The 23,477-nt window shown below is 46.4% G+C and overlaps 1 protein-coding gene across 2 annotated transcripts; it reads left to right on the forward strand.

The window, feature by feature from the left end:
* The first annotated feature begins 8,397 nt into the window (after positions 1–8,397).
* LOC119443198 (uncharacterized) lies at positions 8,398–22,761 on the forward strand. Of its 2 annotated transcripts, XM_049662661.1 has the most exons (3): positions 8,398–8,521; positions 10,754–10,900; positions 18,126–22,760. In XM_049662661.1, exons 2-3 carry the CDS (start codon positions 10,831–10,833, stop codon positions 20,486–20,488), a joined length of 2,433 nt encoding a protein of 810 aa, XP_049518618.1. In that variant the 5' UTR covers positions 8,398–8,521; positions 10,754–10,830; the 3' UTR covers positions 20,489–22,760. The 2 variants fall into 2 exon arrangements, with proteins under 2 accessions (XP_049518618.1, XP_037564290.2); XM_037708362.2 differs by lacking the exon at positions 10,754–10,900 and having other exon boundaries at positions 8,401–8,521; positions 18,126–22,761.
* The last annotated feature ends 716 nt before the right edge of the window (positions 22,762–23,477 follow it).

The following is a 23,477-nucleotide window of genomic DNA, read 5'->3' on the forward strand; positions in this document are numbered from 1 at the left end:
GCTTCTGGACTCCAGGATGAACCATGTCCGCGTGCCTCCAGATCTCGGAGGCTATAGATAAGGAAATTCGCGTCTAGAAGTCAACTTTGGCCTCGTTGTTGTTTTTTATCGTTTCTTTTTTTTTTTTTTTTTTTTTTTTCCCTTTTATGGCGGTGCCGCAGGAGGAGCGCGGTGAGGACCGATGCAACGCGCTGTTGCAACACCACCCAGATAGCACAAGGCCTGTGCACTCTGTTTTATGACGTCATCCTGCTACGCCTGAAATTTCCACTGCCAATGCTCGCGTGACGAAAGCGGTGACGTCAAAATCGCCGTGGCGTAAATCGGGGAGCATCTCCGTTAGGTTCTTTGCAAGTCGGACCAGGTAGCATGACGGCAGGTCGCGTCTTTCACGGGGAAACGCACGGCGGAGAACAAACGCGCGTCGCCGTGGCTTAAGTAAATAGGCGTCTCTTTTCTCCTTTACAATCACCATATATGGGAGCAAACGCACCTCTCCGCCGAGGTGGCTAGTCAGTAAGGCGTCTTGAGCACGAGATGCAAGAATCCCGGCCGCGGCGGCCGCATTTCGATGGAGGCAGCAAAAACGTGTGCTTGCGTGTAGCACGTTAAAGACCCCAGTGGTCAAAAATATTCCGATGCGGCGTGCCTCATAATCGGTTTGGCACGTAAAACCCCAGAAAGAAGAAGAACACCTTCTTCCGACGCGCGAGAAGCCGTGGGGGAGGGGGAGGGAAGGGAGGCGACGTTTAGCACCAAGTGCCTATTTATCACAGGTGCAGAAACGCTTATCATCATCATCACAGACATACCAACGCCGCACGCATTTTGAGCGAACGCGGGCAAAACGCCGACGGCGTCGACAACAGGCGCGTTGCTGGTCGCGTGGCGTAAATCGGGGAGCATCTCCGTTAGGTTCTTTGCAAGTCGGACCAGGTAGCATGACGTCATGGATCGGAGTGCACAGGCCAGCCGCACTGCGCAGAAACGCTTATCTGACATAGTGCGGGGGTGGGGCGGGGGGAGGGGGGGGGGAGAGGAGGAGGGGTATGGAATCAGACAAGCGCGCTCGCCTTCGCATTTCCATGGCACGCTCGGAACAAATTGCTGACTTCGTACTGCGTAGCGCAGGGTAAATGTACCGACATATAAGAATTAAGGACCAACATATATAAGAAACACCGACATATAAGAAGGACACAGGGCAACACAGTGCGCTTCCAACATTTGGAAGTTGACGCCTTGCGCTGTCCGCAGTGCGACGACCATGTGCCAACAAGGCCGCGAATTTCTAACATATTGAAATTGGTGACAGAAGCGGACTTTGAAGCGCGGAAGAAGAAACATGCACAGGGTGTAAAAAGTCGCTATGCGTGCTCTCAAGAAAGTTTGGAAGGCGATTGAACCTATGTATACAGGGTGTTCATTTTTAAGTTTACGGAATCTTTAGAACTCGCCTGTGGCAGGTAGCATAATTCTTACCGTTGAGCTGGGTTATTCGAAAAGGCGGACATTAGTAGCACGAGAAATCGAAACACATATTCAACTAATGAACAAGAATTCACTAATTCTTGGTTAATTACTTTACGACACATATTGCAATTTACGAATTGTTGCCGGTGAGCTTGCAAGGCGCATACAGTTGAAATGAATTTCCAGGATGACACCAGTTTCGAGATATTATTTGCCAAAGTGTGGGACGAAATACATGGGCGTTCCAGTTACTTTTGTGCTTCAATGTATAAAACAGCATTTTGGTAAAAAAGTAAGTGGAACAACAGTGCATTTTTACGGAGAGTTTGATGGCGCATATCTCCAAACTGGTGTCGTTCTGCAAATGTTTACCTCATTTTCCTGCTTGCGTAGTTGGTGTAGTTAGCGGTCACAACACGTAGATCACATACTGTATAGCGGACGCAGGCGACACAGTATGGATCGCAAAGAACATTTTCCTCTTGGCGTGGCCTCCAATTAGATTACCTAAGTGACGTAGCCTGCTCCACTACACACGTTCTCATGTTTTATGCCAATACTATGATCGCGGGTGTGAAAACTTACCGTACTTTTACTACAATTTTACGTTTATTTGAGTGCAGTCGATGGTTTGAAATATTCGAAAAGTGTTCGAAGAACATTCTCATTTATTCGATTCGAAGACAGAATCGAATTGGACGCAATTCAATAAGTTACTCGAAAGTTTCGAATATTGCATACCCCTGGCCTACTTATTTCATAATGGATTCGCGTCCTCTTTAATCGTAAAGCCATCAATCGTGAGTCAGTCGCCAACTAACCCTGCTTTGTTTTATATCTTTCAATTTTTATGATCTTGCTAAGAGGGTCGCAGTGTGTCAAGATAAAAAAGAACCTCATCGATAATGTCAGTAATTATCGCGAGACGATTGACACCCCAGATATCTCCGGCCGCGTATACGTGCTGATGACCTGTGCCTATCCCGCGGCGGTCGCATTCTGATGGGGCCGAAATGCAAAAGCGTCCGTCTACCGCACAATGAGGTGCACGATAAAGAATCCCACGTGGTCAAAATTAATCCGGAGACCTCCCCCACTACGGCGTGCCTCATAATCATATCGCGGTGCGGGTACGTAAAACACACACACACACACACACACAACACACACACACACACACACACACACACCCACACACACACACACACACACACACACACACACACACACACACACACACACACACACACACCACACACACACACACACACACACACACCACACACACACACACACACACACACACACACACACACACACACCACACACACACACCACACACACACACACACACCTCACACACACACACACACACACACACACATTTAAAATGTGTTCCTCCAAATACCTCGCAGTTCAATCTGCACATCTTGTACTTTTTCAACTTTTTGTTAGACGAGATGTGCTGGATTGGTGATACAGGCCAACGGTGCGCGCACATGTAGAAGTAATTAAGTTAGGGGGTTTTAGGTGCGTATTGGATGGATAACCGTCAGTCAGCTAAGGCGTTGCGCTGCTGAGCTCGAGGTCGCGGGATCGAATCCCGGCCGCGGCGGCCGCATTTCGATGGAGGCGAGATGCAAAAACGCCCGTATGCTTGCGTTGTAGTGCACGTTAAAGAACCCCAGGTGGTCAAAATTAATCCGGAGCCCTCCACTACGGCGTGCCTCATAATCATAACTGGTTTTGGCACGTAAAACCCCAGAAAGAAGAAGAAGGATGGATAACCGGTGGACCATTAAGGTTACAGAATGGATACAAGGAGAAGGGAAGCGCAGTCGAGGATGGCAGAAAACTATAGGTGGAGTGAGGGAGTTAGGAAATTCGCGCAGGTGCAAGTTGGAATCAGCGAGCGCAAGATAGGGGTATATCTTGATCGCAGGGAGAGGCCTTCGTCCTGCAGTGGACATAAATATAGGCTGATGATGATGATGATAATGATGATGAAGTGCTGAAACCACATCATTATGAGGCATGCCGCATACAGTAGGGGACTGCGGATTTATTGCGACCACTTGTGGTTCTTCATGCCGTATTGGCGGAGCAGCGCACTGCTCCGCCAATACGGTATGATGATCAATCACCAACTAGCCCAACTTTCTACATTACTGAACTTGTGGTTCTTTAACGTGCAGCTGCATCCAAGTACACGGTCGTTTCTTGCGTTCTTCCCCCGTCGGAATGCGGCCGCCGCAGCCGGGGTCGAACGCACGACCTCAGCAGTTCAACGTCATAGCCACTGGGCGCTACCGCGCCGGGTACACATGTAGAACCAATAGCCTGGACGTCTATCTCGCCGATAACTACAAAATGACAGTGTAGTATTTTTTGATAACACATGTGGTCGTGCTTTTTGATAACACATGTGGTCAATATAGGTCATGCTTCACTCAGGCTCTAACAGACTAGCCTTCGAATCACTCAGCGTCAAAAAAGAAGGGGATAACAACTGCTTCTGATAGTACACATCGCGAAGATAGAAATGGAGTGTCTTAGTCAGAGGATGAATGAGACGCATGCGCGGTTGTAATGTCGTTTGTTAAGATTCCTGCCTAGTGTATAGCCCTATGTTTTAGGCGAGTTTCAGTTGCAGGTCTAAGACATCTTGTCGCGTCTGTGTTTCTTTTGTGTCCCGTTTGATTGTACATCAGTAACACCGAATCTTTCTTTCTTTATCTCTTAGAATAGCGGGGTTAAGCGGATGTAAGGGATGTGTAAGGTTAGTGGTGATAATAGGGCAGCGTCGCCATTGCTGGCTAAGATATAGTTGGCGTGAGAGGGGCTGTGAGTCAGAGGAGCGAGCCCATGGGTCAGAGGGTGTTGGCGAAGTGGACGGGGGGAGGAGTGGGGGGAGGAGAACAATCGACAGCCAATCAGGGGAAAGTTGGGCGCATGGATAACGAGCGGAACTGTCCTTGTTTGCAGTTGTAGACTATATTAGCGCGCGCACGAGTGCGTGTATGCTCGCTTCGCGCATTTTGTGTCTACGTTAAGGTTAATAAGGGTGCTCAGTGTGAATTCGAACCTTCATCACGGGCCGGCAATGAAGACTACAATGCGCCACGTCTGACTGGCCGATATTACAAAGAGCTATACAGTATAGCTCAAGTGGACTTTCAACTGTTTCTTACGGAGACGGGACGACGTGACGTGGAGCCAAGGCAGTTGACGGGCGGACGGCTTGCGTGTACACGTCGGGGACTTGCCCACCAAGTAAGTCAACCAAATGCTCGTGTGTTGGATTTTGCTTCGATCTAGATGTCATTTCGTGCCTCCTTTCTAAGATACCACGTTCGTATGTACAGGCTATAGTCGGTGCATACAGGCACATACGTTTGGAGCATAAATGCATACATGGAGTATGATCTAGAGATGACAACGACAAGCATTCATAGGGTGTCCCAGCTAACGATAGCCAAACCGTTCAACGAAAAAAAAAAAAATATATATATATATATATATATATATATATATATATATATTTGAAAAATACATGGTGCAAGGTACGATTTTAATAAACTATGGTGTTCGGTCGTCAGTCCTCTGAGGACCGAACACCATACGTCTTATCATTGTATGTTGCACTGTGTTTTCGATTTTTTTTTTTAGTAGCTTGGATAACACATTACATGGTACACAAGGTATATCTGTTGTGCTCGTCACCCCGGCAGCTTCAGTCGCATCATAACAGCTGTGGAGGATTGGCCAGGAATACGGCAGGTTAATATAGTCTGTTGGTGTCCTTCTGTCGTTGCGCAGGCTTCTTAGCTTGCGGCCAAATATCTGGTCAGGTTATGTGAACGAGAGAAGGAACGGAAAGGTTCGATTTATATTGTTAGTCCCAACGACGTGAAGCCACCAATGAAACAAAGGGGGAATTAACTATGCTTTGAAATGACTGGTGTTTTTCCGGCGCTGCAGCCTCGTGAAAGCTAGATAGCTTTCGAGCCGCGTTTGGAGGTTGTTACGCGGGAGCAAAGTGCGATAGCGTGGCTTATTCGTTATGCACAATGAAGCGGGCTTATAGTCCCGTACTAAAGCTTAAAGAAATGCGTGGGCCTGTCCGCGTAGCCTGACTGCGTTGTTCGCTCTCGCCGCACATTTACGCATGCGCAGTTTAAACATGGCGTATGGGAGTGCATGGTTTCAGATTGCTTTAGAGGGTCGTAGAGTGTAGATAGCTTTCGATCCGTAGTGCGATAGCACTGTGCACTGACAGATCTTTGACACAAAGATGCCTTCGCAAACTCGGGGAAACGGTAACCGGTGAAGTATAGCCGAGGCGTTTAAAATATGTGGCTACGCGCGTACGTTCTAGCTATACGCTTTTATTGCGTGATGCGATCAGGAAGCGGCCTATTTCGAAGGGATCTGCCACTGTGAACGTTTCTTTTACCCAGCCATCAGATTGCAATTATCAGTCTGATCACGTGTTACTGCGCGCCCACCGGTGCGGATTGCAGGACTGACGTTGTGGCGTGTGTACGATGCTTTAATGTATCCGTAATAAACTCGGTTGGAAGTGTGCACACATGTAAGGTGTTCTCTTGACTCGTCCCCGTTGTTGCAAGTGGTGCTGTTGCAGTGTGGGACGCTATACCAATCTTGCAATCTTCAGAGGATAGCTTTCGAGCTGTCGTTTATAGAGGACGCGCTTGGCGGATAAAACAACGATAATCTGGCTTCATTGTGCATAACGAAGCAGTTCATCTTGATCTCTTAATTAAGCCTAACTCAACGTTTTGTACGCGCTTTCGGGCAGCTTTATATAGATCAGTCGCAAATATAATTAGATTAGCGTTAAAAAATTGTCGCGTTGTGTAGAGCGTGTCATTATAGCAAAAACGCCGCAGAGCGCGTCAGAAAAAAAATATTTGGAAAAATGGGAAGCTGTTGCTGCGACGATCGACCCCGTCAGCCCAGAAGCCACCAATCTGTTCGTGCAACACATGTGTTTTTGTGTTCTGTTGCATGTGTCACATGCAACAGAAGGCAAAAAAAGAACAATGTGCAAGCGAGCTGGCAGGCATCACAAAATTGAAATGTGGTCTATTTATTGTTATCCAGTAGAGCACAAAAGTCGGGACATGTGGCCGTCCCGACTTGGTCAAGTCAGGACGGCAATCAGCGCAATTTGTAGCCTTGGTCAAGTCGAGACACGGGACAATTACTCAAAAGCCACTTTCAAGTCATCATCATCAGCCTATATTTATGTCCACTGCAGGACGAAGGCATCTCCCTGCGATCTCCAATTAATTACCCCTGTCTTGCGCTAGCTGACTTAAACTTGCGCCTGCCAATTTTCTAACTTCATCACCCCACCTATAGTTTTCTGCCGTCCTCGACTGCGCTTCCCTTCTCTTGGTATCCATTCTGTAACTCTAATGGTCCACCAGTTATCCATCCTACGCACTACATGGCCTGCCCAGCTCCATTTCCCCCCCCCCCCCCTCTTAATGTCGACCAGAATATCGGCTATCCCCGTTTGCTCTCTGATCCACACCGCTCTCTTCCCGTCTCTTAACATTAGGCCTAACATTTTTCGTTCCATCGCTCTTTGTGCGGTCCTTAACTTGTTACTTAGCGACGTACTTGCTTACAAGAACGTCGCTTATGAAAGCGAGAACCCGCCAGTTTCCCCCATTCTTCTGGCGTGGCAGCCCGCGCGCTTTGAGAGGCTGTGAGACTGTACAACTGCCTTCGCAATCGGCCCATGCTCTCCAGTCGTTCCCTCGCAGTAGCTATAGCGCTAAGTGTCGATGTGCCCTGGTTGTATAAGAGTATAACTGAAAAGGTTGTAAGTATAACGTATCTGCCGGGTGTTTCAGCGAACACTTTCTATACTTTTTAAAGGTTGCCTGTGGCAGATAGCACAACTCGAGTTCGTCAGCTGGCCTACTCGAAGAGGCGGACGTTAATTGCACAAAAATTGAAATGCATAATGGACTAATGAACAAAAATTCTAATTAAGTTAACTAATTACCTTATGGTCCATATTGCAATTTACAAATTCGAGCGGGGGATTTCGCAAGGCAGAGATGCACTTGGAACGAATTCTCAGGATGACACCAATTGCTATAGGTATTAATTCCCGAACTTTGCGGAGTAATGTATTGGCGTTCCAGTTACTTTGGTGCTTCAATGCCTAAAACTACGTTTAGTTAAGAAAGTAACTGGAACGCCAGTGCATTTCTCCGCAAAGTTCGGGAATTAATATCTCGCAATTGGTGTCATCCTGAGAATTCGTTCCACGTGGATCGTTACGCGTGGGCGCGAGATCTTGTGAAGAAAGCTGCATGACCGAGTGCCGCACGCGCTTACACATGCAGCGCCCGGCCGATCGCACGTGACATTATTCCAACGCCACGTCAACCAATGGCTAGATGCGATCCTTGCTCACACCGCAACGACAACACTTCTCCGTAAATGTGATGCGCTAAGGTCACTCCCCCTGTCACCTCAACACCTTTTACCAACACTTGCGCGCCGCTAAGTTTTGCCCTTCACTCTAAAAACTAGGCAGAGTAGCGCAGGAGTGAAGGGGCCGATTTACACTTCAAGGCATTGTTTTACACTCCCAAAATGTCGGGTAAAGTAAAATGCATTGCTCACTCTATCCGCAGCGACAGAGTGAAATATTATTTATACTCTCCCCTTCTGAGAGAGTGGAATGCCCGTTCCACTCCTGCGGCAACAGAGAACAAAACGTAGCATGTACTGCTCCATAAACTGAACGAGGCTGGTCCGGAACTGGTGCGGAGATCAGCGCACTAGTTTTTGTTTCGGAGTTGCCTCACCGCGCGCCCGCACAACAACGCGGAACAGCACAGTGCCGGAGAAAGACGATCCGTTCAGCGAGCAGAGCAGGCGGCAGGCACCAACATGTGGGCGCCAAGGCCATCCAAGCCAAGTTTCGTGGGCCATCTTTCGCCGCCGCGAAAAGGACAGTCGTTCATTGTTGGTTGGATTGGACAGCAAATCCTCCACGGTAAGTGATTTCTAACTTGAGTGGCACATTCTGTGTTTATGACATGCTATCGCCAGGCACTGATGGCGAAGGCACGGCCGCTCGAGGTGCGTTTCATCGAGCGGCCGTGGCGAAGGTTAGCCGCCGTGATTGCCAACTGACTATAGGTATGCGTGCTGCGTCATTCGAAAAAGCCAGTCGTCGCGATGACTGCATGTGATTTTCCCGCTTGCCGCTATCCGTAAGAGCTTTGAACATCGCAAACGCTGAGTGAACCATGGTGTGTTCAATGAGAATGGAGGCGCGGGGTCGCATAAAAAAAAAAAAAAAGGTTTGTTCACCAGTGATTTCGCGCCTATGTGGAGCGTGCTTAGCGTGCGTTTTATGTGTTTGAATTCAGTTTGGCAGTCTGCTGTTGTGGAGCGCTGTTTAACTACGGAGTTGCATGATAAAAGACGTCAACTTGCTGGCGGCATGCTTTCGTTATATTGAGGCGCGCGCTTGATAGTCTGTTTCGCCCATGGGTAATCTGCGGCCACTGAAGTTACGTGCAACGCTAGTACCGGGTAAAAACTTGCCGCAGGCATACAGCTGCACGCTGCGTGAGGTTCATTTGGCGCGCAATCTTGAACTACCTGAATACGCATTGGGAATTCATGTTTTGGGCTGAATAAGACTGACCTCTTTTTGCAAATGTATTAAAGTGGTGGGAATTTGACTGATTTTGTGTCGTGTTGCGGTTTTCGAGCACGGTGCGAATGTGAACGGGCGCTTATGTGTATGAACTCGGTGACTGGTCTTGCAAGTGGCGAGTTATGCACCGGAATCGAATATAACGGCTACTGTTGTAGGATTACAGTGACAGGGGGGTTCTGCATTGTTGTTATTGGCTCGGTCTCCACGTTTGCTGTTTTCGATATGCATTTGCTAGTATGAGCTTGCTAGTATGCGTGAGTTTCCAAGCGTAAGCTGCGCATTTTGCTATTGCAGGGCACATTGAAATGTATTTACCGCCTTAATAGTTTTAGTGGAGGAATAAATTATAAGTGTTACCTTGCATGTTATTAGTCGTCTGTCATACACAAGCTAAGAGTTGGTCTAATAAACTAATAACGTTGGTCTAACTGAAGTTTTTACATGTCTTCTAAAATGTAAAATGCCAGATTTCAAACTGCAGCAAGAGTCGAGTCTGTCAAAAATGAACCCCACTTCATACCTCGTAAATGAAAATAAGTTCAAAACCTTAGATGCAGGCCGCAATGAAGTGTTTCTTGTTAATCTTGAAATGTGGGTAAGCTTGCCATAACAGGCCTTGCTACCCCTTCTTATAATCACAGCCAGTAATAGCCATTGAACGAGAGGACTATATTTCCATGCCTACTGCAAATACGATCGTCAAATTGTGGCTTGAGCAGTGGCATAACTAAGGGGGGGGGGGGGGGGTACACTGGGCAAGTGCCTAGGATGTGTCACATGAGGTGTTTGTGACCCATCTGAGTTCATCCTACAGCTTTGCACTGTTTGCTTTTTGGTAGGTTGCACAAAAACTACATGCTCCACTGTTCAGTTAAATGACTGCATATATGAGTACTTCATATTGTAATGAGCTTCAAGTGCAGCATAAGCAGAGCATACAGAATTCGGTCTCATAAGTTTGACGGGTTTTTTTAAAGGTGGTTTAACTCCTTATCATCTCCCCTCATTCTTCTAGCACTACATTTGCGTTATTGTTGGCCACTTGTGTATGCCGAATGCAGTCTTTATGCTTCTCTTAATTTCTTAACTCTACTCGGTATGTTCCCTTTACTTTGGCAGCTGATTTCTTTTGTTTTAGATAAGCGAAAGAGGCAGAATTCTCTTCAGGAATTATATTTGTTGATAACATCGGAAATCAGATGCACACCATACCACCACTGCCCCTCATCCATCCATAAACAAGCTCTCTCCCCTAGAGGAGGGGATGCATTTACGAAGTGTGCCAACAGTGACCAATATTCTATTTTTTAGTCGCAGTTTTGTAACATTGGTGCTGGGCTGTGGCCTAACGGCCGGTTTTCTTTTTTTTATTTAAATCTAAATTTTGAAATTGGCTTGGCAGTTGACTGTCGCAGTCATTTAGATGTTTCGCATGCATTTCAGTAGAAATATTAAGTGCTAAGGGTTCTTTTTAGTGCAATGACCTTTTTCCTTGACTGTGTCTATGTGGTTTTACAATATTTCCTCATCTTAATTTCTGCCCACAATATTTTTCAGGTACCCGTTTTATATAACTCAAGAAGGCAGCTGCAAGGACACAATGGTGTCAAGGAGCCACCTCAGCACGACTCCACATGGTGCAGAGGAGCGCACTCCAAAGCATCAAAATGCGTTGCCATGCTATTGGGACGAGAAAACTAAAATGTGGGTATACTGGGTGTACCATGTAACTAAATGGCACAAAAACTTTCAAAAGACAGCATGCCACACCAAGATGAAAATTCTGACATGCTCTTGGCAGTCACCTTGACTTGGTAATTTTTGTAACATCTCTGTTGCCAATCACGATAAAGTATGCTCTCTGGAGACATACACATAGGAGCAAGTGTCATTGAAAAGTTGGAAATATGTTTTGAAAAAAGTTGTCGCAGTTTCACCTGAAAGGCGAAGCATCAATTGCGATAGCAAACTTGTAGAGAGCTATACGGAGTTATGATATTAGCTTTATCAGCTGTATAAACTTGGACATGCAGCAGCATCGGCAACACGCAGAACTGTTGTCGACGCCATCGGCGTTTTGCCCGCGTTCGCTCAAAATGCGTGCGGCGTTCGTGACTGTTGCCGGAGCCTCTGATATAAATAGGCACTGCGTGCTGCAGCTAAACGTCGCCTCCCTTCCCTCCCCCTCCCCCACGGCCTCTCGCTCGTCGGAAGAAGGCGCGTTTGCTCTACATACATGGTGATTGTGAAGGAGAACAGAGATGCCTACTTCTGCAGCCCTTAAGCGAGCACGGCGCAGAACGCGCGTTTGTTCTCCGCCGTGCGTTCACTCCCCGTGAAAGACGCGCCCCTCGCGCCCTTTCACTCGCACATACAGCGTCCGGCGCGCGGCGACGATTTCTTCTCCAAATGACGTCATACGGAACCTCACGGCGACGCCGACGGCAGAAATCTGCTTTTGAGTGTCCATATAATTGCTATCGCAATAAAACAGCCAATTAGTTTTGCGACAAGTGACTACTTTTTGTCTGGCCTCTCGGCAGATATATCCACGTGGCGAAAAAGAGTGGTCCAGTGAGATTGCAGATTCACTTAGTGAAATTATACTTGCAATGAGCAGGGTGCTTGTGTTGGCTATAAAAAGCAAAAGCTCATGCTTGGTTTGCTGCTGACATAAATTAACACCATGCAGATATAAGGGAGCAAGTACAAACTACTGTCATTCTGAATTTTAAGTGATGACATGAAGCAGGCACATTTTCATGTCTTCCCTTTTATCTATTTTTTACGCCAAATTTCATAAGTATGGCTTCCCTCCTAGGGTTCAAGAAAGTGGGAGCATTAGGGCAGAGCCCTTTAGGTTTAAGGCATTATTGATTACGTACATGCCCCGGGGAACGGCTCATTAATACCGCACGCACCTCCGGAAGCGGGAGCAAGGCCTTTGATGTTTGCATACACCATGTTGCGCGCGCACCTTACATCTTAAATAGAAGCCACATAGTCACTTTCAATTGAAAAATTAATTTGACACATGCAAAATTGGGGTATCTCCTTCTATGACACCCTCAACCGTGTGCCTTTGGCAGGTATTTGAGATTTTGATGAGGGTGACAATCTACTTGCCAGCCAAGTTTGCAAGTAGAAGCAGGGATGTGTTCAATGCAAAGAACTGTGCAAGCGTCAGCTTAGAACACTTGTTTGGCAATTGGTGGATGTGAACATATAATCGAGGAAAATAAAAACCCATTAGACTGATGGTTTCTGCAGGCAAAATTTTTATAAGGCAAAATAATATTTTGTACATAGTAAGCATTTTTGTACATAGTAAATTTCTGGACTTAAGATTCAGTGCAAAGTGACTTGAGAAACAATGCAAGAGGTGTTCTCAGTAGGTGAGAGAGCAGTGGTGCCTAAGTTTTCATCCAATTCTGTGCGAGTATTTGCACTCCAACTAGCATAGCTGTCAACATCAGTCATAGAATCGTGACCTGTTAAACTTGCATTTCCATTATCCAACCAAAAACACTTTTTGAGCGTTTTAGAAATCGTTAATGACCACTGGAAGAACTGATTCTGCCATTAGAGTTTAGCTCTATGCCCACTGAACACTTCCTGTGTTCCCTTGAAGCTGTGCAAGGCTTACAACTTGTGCTCTTAGTATCCCACGAAAGAGGAGTAAATGAGCTGAAGGAATAAACTGGAATGCCTGCTTCATGCTCTTGTTGAAAAAAAAATAAAAAATAAAGAGCTGTCTAATACACAAGTTGAAAGTCAGTGCTGTGTGTGACACCTTCCTCATTGTGACCTTTGTTATAGTTGAAATAGCCCAGAGATAAACGTTATTAAAATATGTAAAAATGCCAGTGGCTATGGAATGCAGCTCCAATTTCTCTGTACCTCAATAATTAAATTTACTAGTGTGACAAAGTAAAATTAGTTTATATCTGCACAAAGGGCAGCATGGTTTCGAATGGGATGCATGGTGCCGTTTGCATCGCCAAAATTCAGTGTGATTGTAATACATGATTGTCATGCACCAGTATTGTCATGAATCACCACCATGCACCAGAAATATGCAAATCGGTCAGTGGAGTGCTGTGGACACTTTAGACAATGAAGTGACCGTGCTACCAAAACAAACTGCATTGAGCATTTAAGACAATACAAAGAGAATGTGAGAAAGGCATTCTTTGTTGCGTGATGAATGTCAGCAGACGATCAGGTTTCTTGCTTGTCAAAGAAAATAAATTGCGCACTGCACAACCTAAGCACTGATTTGCCTGTGCACACCCATCTTTTGACAACAATTTTTTTTTTTTTATTAAGTACTTCCGGCCTGTAGTTAGGCCTTAGGCAGGAGTGAGTATTAAATACATTTCAAAGTAGTGAAACAAAAAAAGATTGCGTAGCAGAACATACATCAGAATCCAATACAAGCATAAGAACACAAGGTTTTCCTGTCACGTACACTTTGTGAGAAATATACACATTAAATACAAGAAAGAGCAGCACAAGTTTTAAAATACAATCTTTGAAAAACACTAATGACACATTTGAGGCTTCAGGCACTGTATAAATCTGCCCAGTCACAAATATACCTCTTTTAAGGGGGTGACAACATTCAGTCGCCATAATGTTTTTTGCGTTAGTGTACTTTCACCACTTCAGTAGGGAAAAAAAAAAACTGCGGTTCCAGGTAATTGGTTCATTTCGGAAGTATAGGCATAGCCACATGGAAAACCATGGGCATAGAAGGGATGGTGCCCTTCCTGATTTATGATTCACCTATTTGTTTGTCTTTGTGCATTGCCCTGCCTGTGCTTAGTAGCCTTCGATGCAAAAATTCATTGCATCTGAAGCCACGCCACACTTCAGTTATACTGCATTTTTAACTGGTCACAATAAATGGCCGCTGCTCTTGAGAGGTGCAGCTTTCATACCGTAATACGGAGCGAAAAGTTACAAAATAACGCAAGAAATGTGATGAGCAAGATTTTAATGCTATTGCAATTTTATACTCGTTTTGCCTTAGACAAGCTAATATTGTCATTTCAATTTTAGTTATTTGTGCGGTCAAGGTATGCCATCAAAGAGGAGAGTGGGTCAACAATCCACAGAATTATATTACTGACGACAGAATACGAAAAATAGGTTCAGAAGAATAGTAAACTCTGATAGTTGGTACTGGTTTATAATTAACAACAGTGCAATTAATGCGGAATGAGAAAGGCACAACAGGGACATGGCACTGACTATCAACTGAGCAATTTATTTTTGCTGTCCACTTTTATAGTTGACATGCTACTTCATGGTACAGGTTTGTTAAAGAAATAGAAGGAAATCAGAAAATAATTTGAAAAAGTACATTCAAACAAGCAAGAAACCACTTCACACTGCTGTCTTCATTTCAGCAGAACAATTTTTTATATCAATTAGGGAAACATATAGCTGCATGTTTCAACTTGATTATTCCTTATGAAAAATGCTCCCATAATTGCTCCTGTCAAAAGGTCACGGTGGTAGTACAGGACCTGCACCTTCTTGATCCATGGCTGGCATATACAGGCCCAGCAGTGCTCTGCGACTGCGAGCACATTGCTGCCTTGACATTGTACTATTGTTTGCTAAGTCGCTTATTAAAACGCCTCCCAGTCTGCCTGATGTAGACAGACCTGCGGGAGAAAGGGATCTCGTAGATAGCGAAGCATGTGCATGTAAAAAACATGGTGGCAATCCTCGTTGTGCAATGTCTTTGTGAAGTGCCTTCAGTCTCATGTCCCTCTCAGCATCTACAAAGCGCGAGCCTAGCCATTCCGCACTGAGAACATCAAGTCCTTTCTGTAGCTTGCGCAACAATTTTCAAAAAAATAGAAGCCATGCACACACTGCACCACTGTGTGCCTTTTACGTGTAGTAACATAGTGTTGGACTGAGTACTCGCATGTCACCCTTTCACCTTTTCTACTTCAACTTCTACTTCAACAGCATCTCTAAACTTTCAGCTGTAAATAAGAAGACTTGTGCGAACCCTGACCACAGACGATAAACTGTACGACTCGGAAGAAGAAACGCCTAGAAGGAACACCTGAAGTGCTGCTCAGAGCACAATAAAATGGTGAAAAGTGAAATTGCCAAGCCATGAATAGCAGCAACCTTGACAAGATCTCGTATCCACCTGATGGAATTCAGTGCCATGGAGCAGATCACAAAACCCAAGAAATTCAGAGTAGCTAATAAGTACAAGTTTGGATATGCTGTTAAACAGTTGAAAGTGGTATGTGCCAGTACTCATCCCAACACTGGTTTGCATGCGTAAAAAGAAGGCAATGGTGTTGTACATTCATGGCCTCTCTAATTATTTTACTATAGTCGTGGCAAGGTACCAAATGGATTTGATGTTCTTAGCAAGAACAAATACCGTTCTTAGCAAGCACAAAAACATCACCCAACAAGGCAGGCCACCATGTTTTTTACATGCACATGTGAGTTTGTCAGTTAAGATTCCTTTCTCCTGCAGGTGTATCTGCATTGGGCAGACCGGAAGGTATTTTAACAAGTGTCGCAATGAACACCCATGCATTATTAGGGCAGCAATGCGCTTGCATTTGGAAGTGTACTGATGTAGCTGGAGATGGTGCATGTAGCTGGAGATGGTGACCAAGTAGCACACAAAATTATGGAAGCATTCATCAAAGAAAAATAAAATTAACAAAGCAAGATGTATCAGCCAGCCTCCATTCTCGTCATTGATACCAAAATGACGCTGCTAGAATGAAATGTGTTAAGTGGTGTTCTTTGCTGGTGTGCCTTCTTCCTTTCCTTTGCTTCCTTGCATTCCTCCTTTGTGTTTGGCTACAAACATGTGCCATGAAGTAGCATTTCGGCTATAAAAAAAAAAGGGGCAGCATCACAAATATGTTTGCCTGTTGACAATCGGCACCACGTTCCTCTCATTTCTGTCTTAATCAATCCTTTTTTTTGTGCTGTTATGAAAATAAGCATCAGGTATTTATGTATACAATGGAGCGTCATATTTAGATAACATTCAAAAGAACAAGAGAATGGGGAAGTTAGTGCTACTTCATTAGTCTATTACATACCAATGGCAGAATGAAGCAGCAAAACATCTTAAATTATGGCAAAAGTTCACGGAAGGTAGTTCGAATCATGGCATATGCATGAAAGTAATGAAATGTAACAGATTATTGTTTTCCAAGCAATAATCCCCACTTCCGAGATCAGATCATTAGAATATGTATCTGTACGAAATGAACAAAGTATCGCGTGATCTCTTGTGAGAAAAAAAATTATACAGTAGAAAACAAGAATACCCCAACAGTTGTGCAATGCGTCAGCGCACTGTGGCAATAGCTGTCTACGAAATACAATGCATGAGAAAGCACGATGGCACGATACGGACAGCACCAGGAAATTGCATTCATGAGGATGCCAACAGTGCATTCGAGCTTTCTGCCAAAATACTATCCGCTATTCATTCAACCGAATAGGAACTATGATAAACCTCTGTACCTCGTTGACACAGGGCGGAGATAGTGCTGGACAACCACGGCAAGATGTGCATTTAGAAAAAAAGGGGAGTGCAGCCAATACATGAATAACTATGTGAAATATTTATAACCAAAACTAGACGTGCGGCTTTACATGAAAATATACATCACATTTCTAATTATACTGCACTCTCAGTCAGGAGCATCCATACGTTGCATAGGACGTTATCAAACGAGCAGCTGTCTTATAATATGACATGAAAAAATGTTTCCTGCACAAATTATTTTACCAGCCTTATCCTTAGCAGCTCATCTGGTAACCTACGGTATATAAGTGCACGAGCTTTGTGCTTGAAATGCGTTTTCTGGCCAGTAATGTGGTGCATCTTTCTCTTCAATCATAGTGCCAATAGTTTGCGAGTTTTTGCATGCTTGTTCTTTGTTTGATTTTTCATTGTATACTTAGTTTTTTTTTTATGTTGCCGATTGAAAATAAAGAATTTCTCCCTGCATTAGCGATGGAATGTTAGAGAAAATGTTTATGTATTGCAAGATTGTTGTTCGTGAACATCTTTGTAATTGGATTTTATGTGTGCATCAGTATGTTTCTCGAAATTTTACTCAGTTTGTCTTGCTATTTAAACAATAAAAAATGTTGACTTTTTAAGAAAAACAAGGTTTGTTCGAGTGACTCTGCGACTAAACATCAAATTCAATTCACTAAGTCTAAGTGCAGGAGCTGCTTATGAAGGAATCAAATATCCCTGACATGCAAGTGTCTTGAATTCCCTCTGATATGACCATGGCACTACATTGCGAGTGCTTTCACACAATTGGGAGGAACACAAGCACTCGGGGGGGGTTGGGGAGGGGGAAGCGCCAACACTCGGGGGGGGTTGGGGAGGGGGAAGCGCCAACACTCGGGGGGGGTTGGGGAGGGGGAAGCGCCAACACTCGGGGGGGTTGGGGAGGGGGAAGCGCCAACACTCGGGGGGGTTGGGGGGGGGAAGCGCCAACACTCGGGGGGGTGGGGGGGGGGGGGAAGCGCCAACACTCGGGGGTTGGGGGGGGGGGGAAGCGCCAACACTCGGGGGTTGGGGGGGGGGGAAGCGCCAACACTCGAGGGGGTGGGGCAAGCGCCAACACTCTGCCAATTCTCTGGGGGAGTACCAATAGTACCAATACTCTGTCCGAGATCGCGGCGTTTTACTCTGGAAAACGGAGTGAAATATGGGACAAGCAGATACTCCCTCAAATAGAGTTCCCGGAACTCTTCATTTTTAGTGTGTTGGTTCAAATGGTCCCTGAAGCATAAACTTGCCTGTCAACTTTATTGCTCTTACTGCTTTAATGCCATTTTTTTTTGCTCAGGCATTGAATTAAATGGGCGTTCACCCATGCTCTCTTGTCTTGTGCAGGTTCTCGTCCAACACGTTTTCTGCAAGGAGAGGTCAGCGTATTCTACGGTGCAGGCCGCGATTCCACAGACATGGGAAAAGCACTCAGCCGGCATTGTTTTTCTGGTCGACGCGATCGACCTTCTTCGGTCGAGTCGGCCGATGGCGAATTAGTAGGTCCCTGCACGGGCACTGAGCCAGACTGCCCCTGTGCCATCTTCAAGAAGCTCGACGCGCTCAACGATCGTCTGCGGTCGGTGGGACTCGAACTCGTGGAAATCCTGCCCGGTCAACTGTCCCTCTCGTGGTACGAGTCGCCCTGGGATTCCAGCAAGCTAGAGCCCGCCACAACGTCCCAATACGACGCCCGCAAGATGGCGGCAGACATCCAGTACCCCTCCGCGGGGGGCGACGCCCAGGTCACAGCGAAGACAGAGGACAGAATGCGTGTCCTGACTATAGTCCAAGATGTCCTTGCGACGCACCGCTGCGTCATCGCGGTCGACGTCGCTGGCCGAATGTTCGGCGCTCACGAAGATCTTATCCGCGACGCCATCACACGGGCCGGCTCGTCTCTGAGGGCGCTCAGGGTTCGCTCCGTGTACCACGTGAATCAGCCACTTGTCGACAGCCTCTGCGACGCTGTGGGTTCCCTGAGCCGACTGCGAGAGCTTGCCTGGACCCATGACAAGCTGCAGAGACCTCCTTGCGGCAGGCTCCTGGCCTTCCTGCGGACGACGTCGACGCTGACATCGCTCGACTTGACAGAAGTCCACATGCCTTTTCCACACGCCGATGCGTTCTTTGGAGCTCTCAAGAAAAACGTCAGCTTGAGGAGGTTGACGCTCAGCGCTTGCCTTGTGATCCACGACCCCAACGAGACGAGCGCCCTGCTCCGGGACTACCTGACCAGCGGGCGTTGCGACCAGCTCTTGTCTCTGACGGTGCGCAGGAGCTGCACCAGCCACCCGCCCTCTCTGAGCGCCATCGTGGATGGTGTTTGCGAAAACCGGTCGTTGCAGGACCTGAGCGTCGCGGGATTCTTCCTGGGCCGGTGGAACTTCTCCGTCGTCGCCAAGCTTCTCAACGAGAACCGAACGCTGCGGCGTCTCACGCTCATTGGGACCTCCTGGTTCGAGGTCTTCCAGGGGAGCTTCACATCCCGCGAGCACTGGAAGAAGCGCGAATCCGAGGCACCCAATGGATTCCCTCGATGCCTCCGGGCTTTGGCCGTGCACCGGTCACTGGAGCAGCTCACCGTCGACATCTCCACGTTCACCATAAATGAGTGCTTCTCATTCTGCGAGGCCGTTCGCGCCAACAAGACGCTGAGTGCGGTCACGCTGGCACGGATTCGCAACGAAGACGTGGGAGCCATATGCAACGTCATCCGCAAGACCGGCACCGAAGACCGAATCCGCCTGGACCACGCCTACGTCCTCAGGGACGGCTGTTGTGAAAACGTGGTCGAGTATCCTGCCCTGATAAAGAATGTGGTCCTGGATTCCGAAAACTTCCGGGACCCGCAGATGGTCGGCGAAGCTTTGCGACTGCTGCCCCAATTCGTTCAGGTCAGCTCACTTTCTCTGACAGTGGTCTACGGTCAGCTGTTCAGCGATGACGACGCCGTGCGCTCCGTCGTGGCGAAGTTTCTGGAGACATCGATGACGCTCAGGAGACTGGACCTCAGGCTGCACATGAGCGGACCTCTCTACGGGAGTCACGAAGTCCTGCTGCGCGCGCTCGCGCGGAACACGAGTCTCAGAACGCTTCGGATCCGCAAGACGCGCTTCACCGACCCCGAAATCCAATTGATGGCCTCGGCGATAGCGGACAGCACGACTCTGTGCGAGTTCGGGTTCTTCGTCGAAGACAACAACCGCGCCGCGCTCGAGGCATTCCTCCGTGCATTGGAACCGCATTTCTCTAGCAACTACTCCATGCTGGAGCTCAACCACAGTGCCATTGATGAGTGTCCGCAGTACCTAGCGGTCCAGCGAGTACTGAGGCGCAACCGGGCTCTGGCCATGCGGGCATCGCATTACGTCATGGGCGTCAACCGCAGCAAGCGATGCGCCAGGGCACTGGAGAAGGTGTCCTGTGGTCAAGGCGTGGTCAGGACAGTCGCGGAGTTCGCCTCCATTGACGAATACACAGCGGCCGGTGTTGTTCAGCAGGCCCTGGAAGGGCTCGTCGACATGACCACTTTCATGAAGGCAGCGGGCGTCGTGCAAGAGAATGTGGTCTGTCACCCGCTGTACGGAGAGAAGCAAGGCGGCCTGCGGTTGCAACTGGACCGACTGGATGCAGATAGCTGGCGGCACGTTAGACGGTACATCAGATTGGCTGACATCGTGGACACCGATTGTTATCCACCTCTGTAACTCTATTGTGCTGACGGTCAATCCCTGTTGTTCATCCGGGCATTCTTGGCCACAACAGTGTACAAGGACTGACAGTGAAGATAGGCAAAGACATAGCGTGATTTTTCCTCCTTGTTCAATGTTCCCGTGCCCTCTTGTGGCCAAATATGACAGACTAAACCAGTTATTTATATCCCAAGACCATCAAGCTCACCAGCATGCTTAAATTTTGCATGGCTCATAAGTTATTGAACACGTGACCTTCCTTTGTGCGTGGGAGGAAGACAACATGCGTGTCACCAGCATGCCTTTTACTATGGGACAGAAGTGTAGTTTTTTTTTTTTTTTTCGATGCAGAGCTTTAGTATAACTGACATACCCGCATATATGTCTGCCATAGTACAAGAGGATGTATTTCAGCGGCAGTTGAGGCTAGCAGATACGTGGAGTACTGTTACTCACTGCAAGAAATTTCCATGTTTTGGTTAGGCAAGCTGCCATCATATGTCTCCACAAACAGTGCTCATCACTTGCCTTCCAGCATTATGGCATCTGTTTATCTAAACCTCTGCTATGCTGAAACTAAATCTACACATGTAATTTCTTGCATCTTACATTTGACTGCTGCAAGTAAGAGTTATCTCTGGAGCCATAGCACTGACCCTCTCTCAATGTTGCAGTATGTGTACTAACGTGTTCAGATTATGCTAATTATATCGAAATGTATGCTAACCTCCCCTGAAATTTTGTTACTGTTGCAGAGCGCTTCTAGAGTAAAGCATCAAGATTAAGGATATATTTGCTACATCAAAATGTTCTCAATAACCACGGCTCATTATTTTCCCATTTTTAATATAACGAATTTTGTCTATGCACAGCTGAATGATCCCCATTGTGCAAGCATGGCATATTTGCAATTTGTTAAAGCTGTAAATAAATGTTGTTTCATTTGAACATTGCTAAATGGTCTAGTAGAATTGCAGACGATACTGATGCTTAAGAGCCTCAGTATGTAAGAAACAAATACCTTTTGGGCACACACACATTACCACACAGAATGCCGCTTCTGTTGTCACTGCTGGGAAGAAATGTTTCCCATACTGGTACTTTATTATTTGACAATTGCCACAGTCTTCACAAGTAGCATGCTATATAACTGGTCCCGATGTATTTGGCTTTGTACAACTGCCTATCAGATCGCTTTAGTTAAGGATGTAAACAGTAGAACCTCGTTGACACGATACCGTTACATACGATTTCTTGGCGTCAACATTTGTGATTGAGAACACAAATGACTAAATACAGTAACACTGTTTTTAGCGGTTCGTAAGTTCCAGGAAAATACAATTTTTCGGCACTAATGTTCAGTACATTGCGAAACTGCGATCGCATACGTTTTTCGGCCATTAGATTCCATGTAAACAAGAAATTGCACCAGAAACGTGCGATCAAGAACAGTAGCTATCTGCCCGCCGCATTAGCTTCCACGCAATCCTCACCCGCCTGGCTCTAATGCATTAGACCGGTTCTGCCACCACAGGCTAAATGGCAGCTTTCATACACAAGTTACGTGCCTAAACGCCTCGGGCTATCCTGATGGATTACTAGTCTCCGTAGCTGAGACGATCTGCAGGGAAAGAAGGAAACATAACAGCGAGGTTACAGCTACCGACGAGCAGACTGGAATCGCTACAACCTTACAGTCCTTTTTCATACAGACATCAAGTCGCCCATTGACTTTAAAAAAATCGGTGGGCGGGTCAGTGTATGTGTGTTTTTTTTGCCCCACGCAGGCTTTGTTCAATATCTATGAGAAGCATCCCTATCAACACAAAGCCCAGTGTGAAGTTGAGCACCATAACCAATACGCGGGTTGTGAGCGAGGGGTCGTGTACAGAATCCCCTTCAAATGCGGCGCATGCTACGTGGAACAGACTGGCAAGTAACGATTGTCTGCGTTAACATGGCAATAATGTCAGGACCGGGAAGGAAGGTTTTTAGCTCTCCATTGCAGCGCATGCGGCTGTAAACCGGTGTTCGAGAAAACAAAAGTAACCTTTAAGCATATGGATGAGTGCGCAAGCATCATTGTTGAACCGGCCAGCATGGCATGAGAAGATTACCCATGCATTAGTAAGCCATCCCTGGACTTATCGCGAAAGGAGTTGGCATTCTTGGGCAACGCCAGCACATGCAGTGGGTGGTGATGGTATTTTGTTTTTATTTCATTTTTTTCTTCTTTCCCATATAAAACCTTGCATTGGACAATAAAAATTTGGCAGTAAGCACTTGTCCCTCATCCTGCTTCGCGCTACACCACATAGCCTCATGCAAAACCAAGTAGCCCAAACCTTCACCCTTCTAAGTCACGTGAAAACGCCGGCGCGCACTCGACCAGTTTCCTATTCCTGTACCAGCAAATCTTCTCCCAGCTCTTTTGCACGACACGTTCACAGCTACCACCACCAACTCTATTGCGATAAACATATCTTCACCTGTGTGTTTAACAGTGCCTGGGGTGTAGTGCCGTTGAAAGCCTACCTGCACGCTTTTAACTCTCTCAGATGCAGTGTACACAATTGTGCACACCAAGATAGTGCATCAACAGCAAAAGCACTGATGAAAGTAATGGCAATTAAAATGTGTCGCATATATCTTGAAACACTTGCGGTTGGAAATGTGCTGCAATTATGGATCGCATATGCAAAATGGTGTAGTAAAATGAGTGGGAAGGTCGATGGTTGGGTGTCCTTGCTCGATGACAGTATGTTGTATGTAGTGGGTTCACTTCTTTCATTGTTTCTCGCAATGTCATGCGCCAGGCATAATTTTCAGGCAGCTGAATAATTGTTTATCAAGCTCTTCAATACACAAAATAGTTGACGTTCTCATGTTTGATGTTCCTGTAGTTGAGTTTTTGAATGGAGTCCAGATTCTAAAACTTGACAAAACTTACTGAATAATTGAAAATTCTTATCTTTGCTGCAGCTGTACACTTTCTATTATTCTG

This window comes from Dermacentor silvarum, chromosome 2 (genome assembly GCF_013339745.2).
Source record: "Dermacentor silvarum isolate Dsil-2018 chromosome 2, BIME_Dsil_1.4, whole genome shotgun sequence".
Lineage (NCBI taxonomy): Eukaryota > Metazoa > Arthropoda > Arachnida > Ixodida > Ixodidae > Dermacentor > Dermacentor silvarum.

Coding starts and splice junctions, on each gene's coding strand:
- LOC119443198 (XM_037708362.2), top strand. CDS start 8,416: ATGTGGGCGCCAAGGCCATCCAAGCCAAGTTTCGTGGGCCATCTTTCG. Junction 8,522..18,125: donor TGGACAGCAAATCCTCCACG/GTAAGTGATTTC, acceptor TGTCTTGTGCAG/GTTCTCGTCCAACACGTTTT.